We start from the raw sequence: 14612 nt of genomic DNA, 5'->3' as shown, positions 1-14612 counted from the left end.
TTTAAATTTAACTTGGTGTTTGGGGCTCAGAAGTTGGAATGGTCAAGTCTACTCACCCTCTGTCCTTCCTCCAGATGGTGTGGTCCTGGTGGATCCTGAGTATCTCAAGGAGAGGAGAGGTGAGCTGTGGCCCTTACCCCCAGCCTGTCAAGGGGCCTCCTTTTCCTCCATGACCTCCAGCCGAGGGCCTTCCTGACTCGCAGGCAGAATATCAGCAGTAAGAGAGGCAACAAGCCTGTCCCTGCCCCTCCCTGCTGGTACTTCCCTCGACAGCTCCAGTCAACGTCAGAGCAGGTGCCTTGGCCTCCCCCGGCCTGGGGCGGCCCTGCCCGCGCCCATTTTGGGAGAACCTTCTAATGCCCTGAGCCCTTTTACATCAATCCATCATGACTGTTGCAAGGCTGGGGATGCAAACAGAGCAGGAGTTAGGGTCTCATTGTACAGAAGAGAAGATTGATTCCTGGGGAGGTCAAGGAATTGTCTAAGGTCAGCAGGAGGACAGGAGGCGGGGCGGGGGGGGTGAGTGGGACAAGACTCTGAGCCTTCCGGACACCACCCAGCACTTGTTTCCCCTCCCACTACTCTTTCCCACTGTGCTCCTTCCCAGCCCCTATCAACCCTGTCAGACCCTCTCCACACATGCCCAGGGCTGCAGTGGGGGTGGAGAAGAACAGAACCGATCCAGCAGTCAGCCCCACTTCCTCCCAGGGGCCAGGCACCTGACACCCCATCCCAAGGGCAGCGCAGCCCTCCCCGCAGGAGCTCTGGGACAGACCTGTGCCTCCAGTGGGGCCAGTCACAGGGCTGTGGCTCACGCTCTGGGGGGCGTGTTTGCTGCCCTCCCAGGCCCCTCCTTAGTGCCCCCTGCTCCCACAGTCTATGTGACACTGACCTGCGCCTTCCGCTACGGCCGGGAGGACCTGGATGTCCTGGGCCTGACCTTTCGCAAGGACCTGTTTGTGGCCAACGTGCAGTCCTTCCCGCCAGCCCCTGAGGACAAGAAACCCCTGACTCGGCTGCAGGAGCGCCTCATCAAGAAGCTGGGCGAGCACGCCTACCCTTTCACCTTTGAGGTCAGGGACTGCCAGCCCCTGGGGCCCCATTCCAGAAGCATCACGTCTAGCAAGCCCTCTGGGCAGGCATATGGGGGCAGCTGGGGCAGCAGCGCCGTGCCACCCAGTTTCCCAGTGTACGCTGGGACCAGGGCATTGGCACTTACGTTGCCTGGTAAGTGTCTCTGGCCACTGCCAGGGGCATCACCCTTACCTCTGCGCTACTCCCCAGACCCTCCTGAGTCCGGGTCATTGGTGGGAGAAAGGGGGGTCGAGGGGGGCTGCTGCAGAAAAAGAAGGAGCCCTTTCTGGCCCCTGGGTCACCACAAGGCTGTCTCCTCCCTCAGACCGGCTGCCCACTAGCCCTGCTTCAACCCAGCTCACAAACGAGGATGGCAAGTAGTGGATTTCCCTGCTCAGCCATCTTTCCACTCCAAGACCCCAAGATTCTGGATTTTCAAATTAACTGTTTCTCAGACTCTGATTCTGTGATTCAGTGAAATCCCCCGGCTTTCTGTGAGGGTCAGAGAAGGGGAGAGGATGCAGAGCCATCCTCTCTGTTATAGATGTGTTAGCTTCTTGTGGCTGCTAGAACGAATCATTGCAAACCTGGTAGTAATTAAACCTGCTAATTAAAACACGAATGTGTTATCTTACAGTTCTGGAGGTCAGAAATCAAAATCAGGTCTCACGGGGCTAAAATCAGGTGTCAGCAGGGCTGCATTCTTTCTGGAGGCTCCAGGAGGGAAACGGTTTCCTTGTCTTCTCCTGCTTCTGGAAACCACTCACACTCTTTGGTCCCTAGCCTGCCCCTCCTCCATCTTCAAAGCCAGCAATGGCTGATCCAGTCTTTCTCGAATCCCATCACTCTGACTTTTCTGCTGTCTTTTCTGCTTTCTGCTTTCACTGTTAAGGACCCTGTGATAAGGCCCATCTGGTTAATCCAGGGTAATCTCCCCATCTCAGGATACTTAAGTGAATCACACTGTAGAGTTCCTTTTGCCATTTAAGGTAACATTATCACAGGTTTTGGAGATAGGGATGTGGACATCTTTGGGGGGCCATTATTCTGCCTACCACAGTGGACATCGTGGAAAGACCTTTTCAACTCTTGTTCTGTGGGGACTGTGCTGGGTTAAACCCTTAGATAAAGAAAAACACTGAAATCCTTGGCTTTACTGAAGGGGCCTCTGGTCTAAACATGGGGCGTGGCTTGGCATGGTCTGATGGGGGAAACATGGGCTGTCCCCTGAATTCCCTAGTCTGATGGGAGGGACACGGCCTGTCCTCAGGGTCCCCTGGTCTGATGAATGTGTGTATGGGTGCCTGGGGTGGGAGACACAGAGAGGTCAGTGGTGAATGTGAACAGGTCTGTCTGTCCTCTTAACAGATCGCTCCGAACCTCCCATGTTCTGTGACGTTGCAGCCGGGGCCTGAAGACACAGGGAAGGTGGGTCACCCCCAAGGGAGCATCTCTCTGGGTCCAGGACACTGTGCCTCCAGTTCCCTGGCTTTCTCTCTGGGGAGGGTGCTAGAACCCTCCGTGTAGAAGCCTCCTTGCCTCTAGGCCAGGCTGATCCCACCTCAGATAAGCAGTCTTTTCAGACAGGGCAGCAGATACGGTGTCACTCAGTTGTGTGCCCAGGGTCACTCTCGCTGGCCTCGGTGTTGTCTGCAGAATGTTCTCTGGAAAACCAGCTGGCTTCACAACCTTGTGCGGAGGCGCAGCCATCACTGTTTCACAGGTGGGGAAACTGAGGCTCAGAGAGGAGTGACACCATGAGTGGCCCAGGCCTCAGATCTCTGAGCCCGTTTCCTCATCTGCGAAATGAAGGTGGTAGGATGTGCCTCGTCGTGCGGCCCAGAGGGTGGAGTGAGGCGCTGCAGGGACACGCCCAGTGCAGGGTCTGTGCACCGGAGGTCGGGGGAGCCCTCTGAACAGGGCTGCAGAGGTGCCTGTTGTTGTTTCTGGGCGGCTGCCTCGCTGAGTGATGAGGACAACCCCCCAGACAGGCAGGAGTCTGGAGAGGAGCCCGGTCAGGGAGCAGCTCTGCGGGAAGGTCGGATGGGGGAGGCAGCCCCACGGCTGGCTGAGCGCAGGGCTCCGAGTCAGACGAGGGGGGTCAGGCCGTGGGAACGTGGTGCTCCCATCCAGCGGCCTTGTTAAATGAGGGGGTGGGCAGGCTGTGCTCATGGGAGCCGGTCCTCTCCAAGGCTCTGCGGTCAGTGACCCCTCCCCACAGGCCTGCGGTGTGGACTATGAAGTGAAAGCCTTCTGCGCCGAGAACCTGGAGGAGAAGATCCACAAGCGGTGAGAAGGGCGCAGCTTCCGCCTGCCTGGGCGTGGGCTGCCTGCTGGCAGGGGTAGGGAGACAGGATGGGCAAAGTCTGAAGAAGACAGAAGTCACAATGCCTGGAAGTGTGCAAGGAGGGGCCTCACGTTCCAGCCTTGGGAACTCTGCAAAGGGCACTCGGGAAGGCTTGCAGGTTGTGAGGGCTTCCTGGGGGAGGTGGCTCAGTTGCCTTGGCTCAGGCCTCAGCGCTTTTTCCTTTGCACCACTGTACCCGCTTCCCTTATCTCCCTGCCTCTAATCTCTTCCTCTCCAGACGCGTGTCCTTTAATTTTGTTTTGGAAAAAAAACGAAAAACGAAAATCAGGTTGTTTTAAACAGTGAACAAGATGTTTCCCGCCAGCTTGGACCCCCATCTCCCAGTTCTCCTGGGAGGCCATCAGCAGGAGGTTGTGGCGGCGGGTTAGGGGGGTGTCAATGGAGGCTTCTAAACAAGGCAGGGAAGGGGAGAACGTGAACCCACCCAGGGCAGAGGGAGGAGGTCAGCCGTATGTCAGAGAGGGGAAACCTTTTCCTGGAGAGACACAGCCCTGGGCAGACAGAGAGCCCAAGCTAGCAGCCAGAAATAGCTGGTCCTGACTTCTGGGGTGAGCTGCCCAGCCCCGCGCTCACACCTGCCCCTCCTGGGGTCCGGCTTTGCTCTGGCTCCCGGCGAGGCTGGCCTCAGCCCCCAGCTCTGATGCACCCTGCTTCCTGAGGGCGCTGCAGCCTCTTAGGGAGCGGGCTGAGTTTGCCACCTAGTGGTCGCAGGATGCATTGCACATCTCTAACTCCAACCTGGCAGCTTATGTGTGTGTGGAGATGGGATCCTTCTCCCTTGCTTCTCTGTCCCCCTTTTCTTCTTAAGTCCTGAGATCAGAAGAAAGGAAGGGGGTTGTAGGTTGTGGTAGGTGGCCTAACCAGAGCAGGGAAGAGGAGGCAGCACTGAGAGCCAGCACTTACCACCAATGGGACATTTTAAGTCCACGCTGGAGTTACTAATAATGATATAGCAACTATCACTTATCAAGAGCTTATTAGACACCAGACACAGTTCAAAGTGATGGACATGTATGAACTAATTCAGTCCTCACAGCAACCCTAAGAAGTGGGTCCTGCTGTTGTCACCATTTTACAGATGAGGAGACTGAGGCACGGAGGTTAATTTACTCAAGGTCATATAGTTAGTATGGGGAGAGCTAGGACTTTAGCCCCGGCTATCCAGCTCAGGGAATGGAGGTGGCTTAGCTGAGAAAGAGGGATGCCGGGATACCTAGCACACCTGACAGTCAGGAGACTGCCTGTCTGAGTCCCATCCCCTCACCACATCTTCGTGTCCTTGTTTCCTCCCTGAGCCCATCACCTTCATTGAGCCCCATCCCATCTCTGGGCCTCCATCCTCTCACTGAGCCTTTATCCTCTTTACTCCCCCTGCCTGAATGCACACCTCCTCACTGAACTCCTTCACCTCTCTGAGCCCCGTTTCTTCATGAGCCCCTTGTTCCCTGTGTATATTTTTATTTAATAGATATTTAGCAGGTATTTATTATATGGCAGCAGGCACTGTCATAAATACTGAGAATACAGTAGTGAACAATGTAGACAAAAACGTCTGTCCTTAAAGAACTCACACTGTTAGGTGACATGAGAGATGCAGGAGGTGAAACAACAGTCGCTTTCTTAGCGTCCGCTGGCTACCAGCACACAGATCCACGTGAAGTGCTGCCATGGGACGGTTTGGCCTCTGATGTGGTGGGAGGGAGTTCACACCAGGAGAAGATCAGAGTGGGCGGATCTCGGGAGTTTCCTGGTAGAGCAGGTATTTGGCTGGGCCTTGAGGAAGGAAGCAAATGAGGGCAGAAGCTGGAAGAGAGTGTTATAGGCTGGGACCCAGTATAAGCAGAGCTTCAGAAATAGGACTAGATAGACCATCGAGAATGATAGTGAAGAAGTGGAGGAGGCTGGGGACAAGATGCAGGAGGTTGGAGTGGGACCAGATGGTGACAAGGCCCTATGCCAAACTCTGCAGTTTGGACTGGAGTCCAAGGTCATGGGAACCATGGCAGTCTCTTCAGCAAGAGAAGGATGTGAGGGTCGCAAGGAAAGAGGGTGGAGGCAGGTGACTCTGGTCATCTTTTGCTCTACCCATCTCCACTAGGAATTCTGTGCGCCTGATCATCCGGAAGGTGCAATACGCCCCGGAGAGGCCTGGCCCCCAGCCCACAGCCGAGACCACCAGGCAGTTCCTCATGTCCGATAAGCCCTTGCATCTGGAGGCCTCCTTGGATAAGGAGGTAGGAGGCTCGGGCTTGGCAGGGGGTGGGGGCCGCTCCCCCAGGGCTGGAGCCTCAGGTCCCAGCTCTCTCATGCCCTCTGGGCCTCCTCGGCTGGGAGCTTCTGCCTCCAGCCCAAGGATCACAGGGCTCAGGGAATCTGAGACTTCCGTTGGAGGATTTGGAGAAGCCTCTTGGGGACTAAAGGCGTGGCAGAGGTGGGGCATGAGCTCGAAGGGTGCGATTGACTTCAGAAGTCAGCATACCTCCTGAAGGGTCCTGGGTCCTGGCCATCTCCCTGCACCCCTGTCCCCCTTTGAAGTGTGAGAACCTCCTCTCCCTCTTGGGGGGGGGGCAGCTGAAGGCAAGTGCTTGGGCCAAGATGCAAGTTGAGGCTCTTCAATGAGGATTCAGAGCAGTTTCCCTCAGTGAGTGCGTCAGCCCTTCCCCACCTTTCTCCTGCTTCTTCCCGACCCTCCTGGGTCTAACTTCCAGGCAGCCAGAGCCGGCAGGGACTTGACATATCACCTACTCCAGTCCCTCCATTGTACAGAGGGGGAAACTGAGGCTTAGATAACCTGTTCAAGGTCACACCACTCTCACCCTCATTACCGTTATTATTCCTGTTATCGTTACTTCTGGTGGCCAAGCCCGGAGTGGAACACAGGAGTATCACCTTCTAACTTAATTATCTTTCAAGGTCCCACAAAGGAACTTAAGTTTAACATGCCCAGTGGCATCAGTGGGAAGTGGCTGATGAACTTGGGGCCAATATCAGAGTGGCCAAGGCCTTGGGAACCCCAGGAGATGTGTGTGGGGCCTCTTCTCCCTCTTCGTCATCTAAAGCTTTGGAGGCTTCCCATCCATCCCTCTCCCTTCTTACACCTCCCAGATCTACTACCACGGAGAACCCATCAGTGTCAACGTCCACGTCACCAACAACACCAACAAGACAGTGAAGAAGATTAAGATCTCGGGTACTCGGGCAGAGGGCCGGCCCAGGGGTGGCACGGGGACTCCTCCCAGGGGTCGGGGTAGCTGAAGGCTCTCCCCTCACTAACAGCCTTGTAAATAACTACCGGCCCACAGATAAGCCCAAGGCCTGCTAAGCCAAAGGGTAAGGCTTTTGAGGCTGGTAACACAGGCTGCTTGTTGACGGGGTAATGAGTTTACTGTTGAAGCCCCCTCTTCTCTTAGGTTCCCTGGGTTCTGGCCAGGGCTGTCCTTCAAGGGGAGATTTTTGTTTATGGAAGGAGTGGGCATGTTTGAGCTGCCATGTAGAGGATGGGTCCCTCTCCTGCAGAAGCTTCTGGTGGACTGGCTGTTGCCTGGGGCTGAACATCCCCAACTCGGGGAGCCTGGGACCCCTGGCTCACCCCACCTTGTCTCCCTCTTCCTCCTCAGTGCGCCAGTATGCAGACATCTGCCTTTTCAACACAGCGCAGTACAAGTGCCCCGTGGCCATGGAAGAGGCTGAGTAAGTGAGCACAAGGCCAGCTTTGGACGTGTGGGATCCGGTGGGGAAAAGAGAAGCCCTAGGTCTGGTCACAGGTCCAGGTGGCTCTTCTCCACCTGGCAGAGGGCCGGGCCTCAGATTTCCTTGCCGCTCAGTGTAAATGACCCTGAACAGCCTTTTAGAAACCATCCACTTGGTTTAGCTATAAGGAAATGCATGCTACAGTCAGGGAAAAGACCCACTAAAACTAGAATGACAAAATAAGAGCTAGTGAATCTAAGAGGACTGGGGTTATGGAGGGAAGAGAATAATTACACTGTACTGGAAACCTAGATTGCACAAAGCCCTCTGAGTTGGGGTTGCTGCTGACCCCAGTACGTAGGGAAGGAAATGGGGCCAGAGAGGTGACTTGCTCAGCCTCACAGGGCTGGCCGGCGGCAGAGCTGGGGCTCTTCTGACTCTGAGGCTTACTGCACCCCAGCTCGCTCATTGTTGAGAAGGGGGATGGCGGATGGAGCAAAAGCAGGTCAAAACTGAACAATCCAAACACCTTACACGTGCTGGATGGAGATGAGATAAGGCAAATAAGGTCTTCATTGTAGAACCCAGGGGGTGGGTAGATGGGTGTTCACTGCACAATTCTTTCAGTTTTCCTGTATGTTTGAAATCCTTTCATAATAATGTGTTAGGGAAAGAAAAAGTCCATGCTGTCTCCACTAAAAAATTATCCTAGTCAAACAGCACAGGGCCGAGCAGTACCTTGAATCTTTAAAACCTTGCACCTGCTTACAAACCAAGAATGAAGTTGTTGGATCACCCCAGAGTCATTGCTGTTTGCATGTGGAGCAGAGATGTGGCCCTTTTGGGTGGCAGTGGTCTCCCTGCCAGAGCTGGGCCTGGCCCATGTGGCCCCTTCGTGGCGGAGGGGGACTTGGAGCAGGGCTGGGCTCTGTGACCTGGCTGGGCTGGGGTTGGCTCTGGGGGCCCTCTCCACATCGGTCCCCCTTCTTCCCAGTGACACAGTGGCGCCCAGCTCGACATTCTGCAAAGTCTACACGCTGACCCCCTTCCTGGCCAACAACCGAGAGAAGCGGGGCCTCGCCCTGGACGGGAAGCTCAAACATGAGGACACGAACCTGGCCTCCAGCACCCTGTGAGGACCTACTCTCCCTAGTCCCAGGCTCTTGGATGTCCCCCCTCCACTGGCTCCCCTACCCTTCCCCAAAACGGGTCCACACCCACCTTGGTCCCACCAGTGCCAGCGTGGGCTCAGGCTACCCTCTCCCCAAGCGTTGTCCAGGGCCTGTCCTCATGAGCTTGAACTGCCAGAGAAGCTGTCCCCCAATCCCACCCTTATCCAGGGGTGCCCCAGAGAGCAAGATGGACCACTCGACCAGCCTCTCGTAGTCAGTGCTGCGCTCTGCTGGCTTGCCGAGGGGAGGGCAACCTGGAAAGGCTTCGTGCAAGAGGCAGGAGCTTCTGACGTCATGTCTTCTGTTGGATGGAGTGTGACCCTGAGGCAGAGCAAGGCTGGAAGGAAGGAAGGAAGGAAGGAAGGAAGGAAGGAAGGAAGGGAGTGGCTTCTGGAAGGGTCCTAGCAGGACAGGGTGAATCAGGACAGGCCTGGGGAGTCTGGAGAGTTGAGGGTGGTGAGCTGGGCTAAACCACATGTGGGGGTGTCCCCGGACGGCAGAGATCCCAGGGCCATAACGTAGGGTCACTCCTGTCCCACGGTCACCACTGACTCCCTGAGGCCACCCTCCTCTAGTGGAGACCTGGGGGTGTGGGGACCCGTCTTGCCCTGCCCGCTGAGGTCTGGCCCTTCCTGGGGGTTTGACCCACCTCTGCAGCACCGCTGCCCGCCACTCCAGCGCAAACGCTGTCTCACCCGCCCCTTCATATGCTACCATCTCCCCTTGGAGTGTTTGCTCTCTTCTTCCCTGGCTCAAATCCTACCTGCTTTCGAGACCTAATTAAAGCATCACTTTCCTGCAGGGTCTTCCCTGGTACCCACTCCCCTCCTCTCCCCCGCCAACTGCCCTCGTCTCTCTGGCTCAGGAGTGAGACAAAGGGAATCCACGTGAGAGCAGGAAGAGCCGCTCCGCACAGCACTGCTGGGACTCAGGCCCCTGGAGGGAAGCAGGGGTTCAAAGCCAGACTCGGAAGCCAGGGCTCTGAGTTCCCGCTCCCTGAGAGCAGACCTCGCCTTTCTCACGCACTGGGCTCTGCCTGTACCTGGCGGCTGAGTGGCCAGGAAAGGGACCGATGGCCGCTGCCCACACCGCACCCCACCCTGCCAGGTCTTGCCCACCAGCAAGCCCTGTGAACTAACTTCCCTGTGTCGCCTTGCAGGTTGAGGGAAGGAGCCAACCGGGAGATCCTGGGCATCATTGTTTCCTACAAAGTGAAGGTGAAGCTGGTGGTGTCTCGGGGAGGGTAAGTGTTACAGCCCAGCCCAGACCCAGACCCCAAAGTGCAGCAGGGAGGTCCCTGATGGCCACACCCGCTGCCCCATTCTGCCTGTTTGCTGGACCTTTTAGCTGAATCCTCTTCCTTCCCCTTTCCCTCTTCTACTTCAGAGGCCTTTGGCCCCTCTCTTGCCCCTCCCCTCTTTCTCTCCTCCCCCCTTCTCCTCTTCTTCCTCTTTTTCCTCCTTCTCTTCCCCATCGCTAGTCTGGGCACGTGGGAGGTGGGGGGAAGCTTCCTCAGAGTCTGTGCTGTGGGGTCTACAAGGGGTGCCATGTCTGTCATCACATCTCAGGGCACAGCACCCACCCTGACTCATACCCAGGCTGATCTGCTGGGGAAATGGCTCAAGGAGCTCAGAATTCCAGAGTTGGATTGGGGATGCGCTGACTCTCCTATTTTACAGATGGAGAAACAGAGGCCTAGACACACATTTCCTGAAATCTCCTTCCTTAATCTCAGGTCACGGACTGGGTGCTGGGGTCATGGCGGTAGACCAAACGTATTCCCTTACCTGGAGCATTGTCTGGTGGAAGCTCAGAAAGAACTCCCACTTTTCTCCATATGTTGGGCCTACATGTTGTTATAAACCTAGAATTAGGATTTCTAATTTGTCAGAGGGATTTGTTTTAACTCATAAATTTCTATGAAAAGATTGGAAAGCTAATAGCATTAGACATCGAGTCTCCTTTATTCTTAGAATAATGCCTCGTGCAGGTGACAGTGTGTAATATGGACCATATATTATAGGACATCTCAGAATCACAAATCTCAAATCCCGTGTCCTGTGACTCTTGCAGGACCCACAGTCTGCCTCAGGCTCCTTCTTGAGGAACCCTTGGGGAATCCTAAAGTGCTTCCTTCTGCCATTGGATAGCCCCAGCCTCCCCAGGGCAGGCAGCACAGGGGTTAACTTTTATGTCTCCTTTACAGATAATGACCCTGGGGCTCCCCTCGCAGGGAGTTTGGCTTAGCCGGGCCTGGGTTCCAGTTCCCCACGCAGGGCTCACACCTCCGTATGTCCCTGAATGAGCAGTTACAACTGGGGTGGGTAGAGTGTGTCCCAGGATCTAATCTACCCCAAAGGGGAACAGAGGTGGTAAATGAACGTGCTTTCTGTTTTCTTCCTCTCTGAACTCTCTCCTGACCACTTCTCCCGCCTCCTCTGACCCACCCACAGCCTGTTGGGAGATCTTGCATCCAGGTAAAGTCCCTTCCTTCGACCTGATCAACTCACCTGCCTGAAGGGCCCGGAGACCATTGTCCTGATTGTCCAGAATCACGGGCACTGGGTTGGAAGGAATCTTAGCGGTCACTTTTGATTGCCAGGCTCAGGCCTGTGCCGGGACTAGGACCCTCTCCAGAGGGACTGAGGAGGTGCAGTTTCTCCTTTCAAACCTCGCCCTGCTCTTCCACCCTACCCAAGTGACAAGGACCTTTGCAGACAGCAAAGTTGGCTCCATTTATCTGGGGAGTGGCCCCCAGTCTGTTTTACAGGATGTTTTGGAGAAATGCAGGCTTTGTGGCTTTCAAACTTCTACGCTAATGAGAACTAACAGCTGGCTGAGTGTTGTCAAGGAGAGGTCCTGAGATCTGCCTTTGTAGACAAGGCTTCTTGGAGCCAGCTGGATCCACGTGCATTCCAAAAATACCTGTGCCCCAAACCCAGTGCTTTGCTTCCTCCTGTCACAAGGTGCCACTATTGCTCATCCAAGAAAACTGAGTCCATTTGGAGAGGCGAAATTCAATTCAATGTAATTCAGTAAGAATTTCCTGAACCCATACTAGAGCCCAGCCTGGTGAGGGGGACTGAGCTCCCAGAGAGGAATCAGATACACCCCCTGCCCTTGGCTGCTCATAGCCTGGTGGAAGGTTAAGGTCCAGATTCTTCCATCTGTATTCTGGATGGCTTTAGTGAAGGTTGGCAGTCTTAATCTTCCATCAGCTTCCATTCTGATAGCTCACTTTTCCAAGTGAACCTGGAGAAGCAATCCCCTTTGGAAGCAAAAAGCAAAAAAACAAAACAAAACAAAAAAGCCAAATTGTTTCAATAGCCTTATGAAACCCCCATGTTCCTATTGAGGGGAAGTAATAATTCTGGCAGGCACAAGCTTCACAGTTTAACCAAGCCTTTTACCTACATCACCTCCTGGAAGTGGCTCTAGAAGGTAGGTATAGTTAGCCCCGTTTTCCAGATAAGCTCAGTGAGACTTAAAGATGTGAAGTGTTGGGGCTTCCCTGGTGGCGCAGTGGTTGAGAGTCTGCCTGCCGATGCAGGGGACACGGGTTCGTGCCCCGGTCCGGGAGGATCCCACGTGCCGCGGAGCGGCTGGGCCCGTGAGCCATGGCCGCTGAGCCTGCGCGTCCGGAGCCTGTGCTCTGCAACGGGAGAGGCCACAACAGTGAGAGGCCCGCGTACCAAAAAAAAAAAAAAAAAGATGTGAAGTGTTCCTTAGTGAGTGGTGGGGCTGGTGGAACAGCCCTTTCTGGTTGCGTAGTTTATACCCCTGACCCCTCCGTCCCCTGCCCCATCCTCCTCTCAGCTGGCCCCTGGCAGCAAAGTCAGTAAGATGATGTGCCTGTAGGCGCTCACAGTTGACAGGGCCTTGTAGGATGATACCACCTAAGTGGAGTGGAGGAGCTTTCAGGGCTGCTTTTGTCTGGAGTGGAGAAAGAGGGTGGGTGGAATCACCTTCTCAATTCTGAGATGTTATCACACAGGGTTAAGGGTGTGAATTAGGGAGTCAGAATCCTCAGTCTGTAACTTTCTTTTTTTTTAAAAAAAATTTCTTTATTTCTTTAATTAATTAATTTAATTTTTGGCTGCGTTGGGTCTTTGTTGCTGCACGCGGGCTTTTCTCTAGTTGCGGCGAGCGGGGGCCACTCTTCGTTGCGGTGCACGGCCTTCTCATTGGCTGGCTTCTCCTGTTGCAGAGCACGGGCTCTAGGCGCGCGGGCTTCAGTAGTTGTGGCACTCGGGCTCAGTAGTTGTGGCTCACGGGCTCTAGAGCACAGGCTCAGTAGTTGTGGTGCACGGGCTTAGTTGCTCGGCATGTGGGATCTTCCCGGACCAGGGCCTGAACCGTGTCCCCTGCATTGGCAGGTGGATTCTTAACCACTGTGCCACCAGGGAAGCCCTGTCACTTTCTTTTAAGAGCTGTACGGCCTTGGATATGCTGCGTTTTCTCCTTGGTCTCAATTTCCCAGCCTGTACATTGTTGTTGTGAAGGTTAAATGAGTGACTCTAGACTACTCCTTGGCGGAATGCCCTGGCAGTCCAGTGGTTAGGACTCTGTGCTTCCACTGCAGGGAGCACAGGTTCGATCCCTGGTCAAGGAGCTAAGATCCTGCAAGCTGAGCAGCAAGGCCGAAAAAACAAAAAAGTAGACCCCTCCTTGGCACAGAGTCAGTACCATGTGAGTGTCTGCTCTTGTTATTATTCTGTCCATCAGGGCTAAGGGGAGAGAAGGCCCAGTCAGAAACGTTAGCCACTAGCAGCACCGCTCCCATCCTTCCATCCCCACACGGCTTCAAGGCTCTGTGCACAATGTAGGGGCCTGGGTCCCATCTAGCTTGAATTTGATTAAGCTGACCTCAGCAGTGCATCATCTAGATTGCAGGGGGCTAGGGCCACCTGAGCACTTTCACAGGAGCCCCCTGGAGATGTTGGGAGATAAGACAGAGTGAGGGTGGGAGGAGTTCCAACCAGGAAGTTGGGAAGGGCAGTGTCAGGGGAGGCTGGGCTTGCTGTGGCCATTTGAGGCCAGCAGGGACTCAGGGCACCTCTGGAGCCACTCAGTGAGCAAGATGCACACTCACTGCCCTGGGCAACCCTTTTCCCACCCCTGTGCCTCCTCCCAGCTCGTGGGAATCCAGGGATCCTTCTCAGGAAAGGGGAAGTTTCCATGTTTTTTGGAGCCAGGAGAAGAAATCTCCCAGTTCAACTCCCAGATAGACTGATGCTCAGAGAGTGGTGGAACAGGTTCTTGGGCCAGATTTCCTGCCTCTTGGCCCAGAGCTACCGTAAAACCCTCCCCAGCCCTCAAAGTGACAGGGCATTGAGACTCACAGCCTGGGACTGGATTCAAGGCTCAACTGGTCTGGGTCTCTTTCAGTGACGTGGCTGTGGAGCTGCCCTTCACCCTAATGCACCCCAAGCCCAAAGAGGAACCCCCGCATCGGGAAGGTGAGCAGAATCTGTGGGTCACTGGGATGGGGTTTCCCTATCACCCCACCTACCTCTGGGTCAGCCTTCAGCCCAGGGTCACGCCTTTTCCCCAGCTCACGGGATCTTTTGTGAGGCCCACACTCCTATTTGCATCTGACTCCTCAGGAGATAGAGAGGTCTGGCTCTGTTCTCTCTGGGCTGGGGGTGGTGGTGGGAGCTGCACGGGCCATGCTTGGAGCCCTTGTCTGGCATCCAGGCATAGCGGAAGGGGCTGCATGGATAAAACGATCCCTGGACACACCACCCCCATAATTTTTCCAAGTGATACCGGATTAAACCTAAGACTGTTTCGGTTGAAAGAAACATTGTAGTATGTACCACAAAGAAAGAAAAGTGTTCCCACAATTAAACTTTGAAATGCCATTGATTGTAAACATACCCCAAGTTCAGAGATGTGAAAATGTGAATAAATGGTTGTATTAGAGTTAGTGACAGTGCTGCATGCGACAAATGAATCTAAGTCGTGCTGGAGAAGTGCCAAAAGGAGCAGGGTCCAGAGATTTTTCTGTTCTCCTGGGCCTGCTGTGGGCCTCCCTGGCCCTCCCTGGACCCTCCTCCCTGCATTTAAGGTTATTCGAGGTGTTACCAAGACCAGGGACCAGCCCCCCCTTCTCCACTCCCCTTCCTCCTTTCCCTCCCCATCTTAGCTTAGTTGTCCCAGGGTGGGGACCTGTGCCCACCTGCCCACTTGCCCACTCACCAATAATCCATGGGCACTCGTCTGCCCTGTGTTTAGTTCCAGAGAACGAGGCTCCAGTAGATACCAATCTCATAGAACTTGACACCACGTAAGCCAAACCCTGCCTG

General features: G+C 54.9%; 1 protein-coding gene across 5 annotated transcripts in view; it reads left to right on the top strand.

Annotated features, from left to right (window-relative positions):
- The window catches only part of ARRB1 (arrestin beta 1), an 83829-nt gene that overhangs the window by 56714 nt on the left and 12503 nt on the right, over positions 1 to 14612 (top strand). For 2 of the 5 annotated variants that reach the window (XM_022593837.3, XM_022593834.3), the window contains exons 4-15: positions 75 to 119; positions 877 to 1073; positions 2443 to 2502; positions 3296 to 3363; positions 5541 to 5676; positions 6548 to 6632; positions 7060 to 7132; positions 8127 to 8264; positions 9464 to 9547; positions 10758 to 10781; positions 13693 to 13763; positions 14542 to 14593. In XM_022593837.3, the coding sequence (XP_022449545.1) occupies positions 75 to 119; positions 877 to 1073; positions 2443 to 2502; positions 3296 to 3363; positions 5541 to 5676; positions 6548 to 6632; positions 7060 to 7132; positions 8127 to 8264; positions 9464 to 9547; positions 10758 to 10781; positions 13693 to 13763; positions 14542 to 14593 (1033 nt within the window). The remainder of the gene's footprint in view (positions 1 to 74; positions 120 to 876; positions 1074 to 2442; positions 2503 to 3295; positions 3364 to 5540; positions 5677 to 6547; positions 6633 to 7059; positions 7133 to 8126; positions 8265 to 9463; positions 9548 to 10757; positions 10782 to 13692; positions 13764 to 14541; positions 14594 to 14612) is intronic. The other 3 variants (XM_089915317.1, XM_089915316.1, XM_089915318.1) reach the window with 3 other exon arrangements.

Source organism: Delphinapterus leucas, chromosome 7 (assembly GCF_059928025.1).
Source record: "Delphinapterus leucas isolate spDelLeu-1000000601 "Yukka" chromosome 7, BTC_Dleu_Yukka2, whole genome shotgun sequence".
Classification (NCBI taxonomy): Eukaryota; Metazoa; Chordata; class Mammalia; order Artiodactyla; family Monodontidae; genus Delphinapterus; species Delphinapterus leucas.
This window is presented reverse-complemented; position numbering and strand designations above follow the sequence as displayed.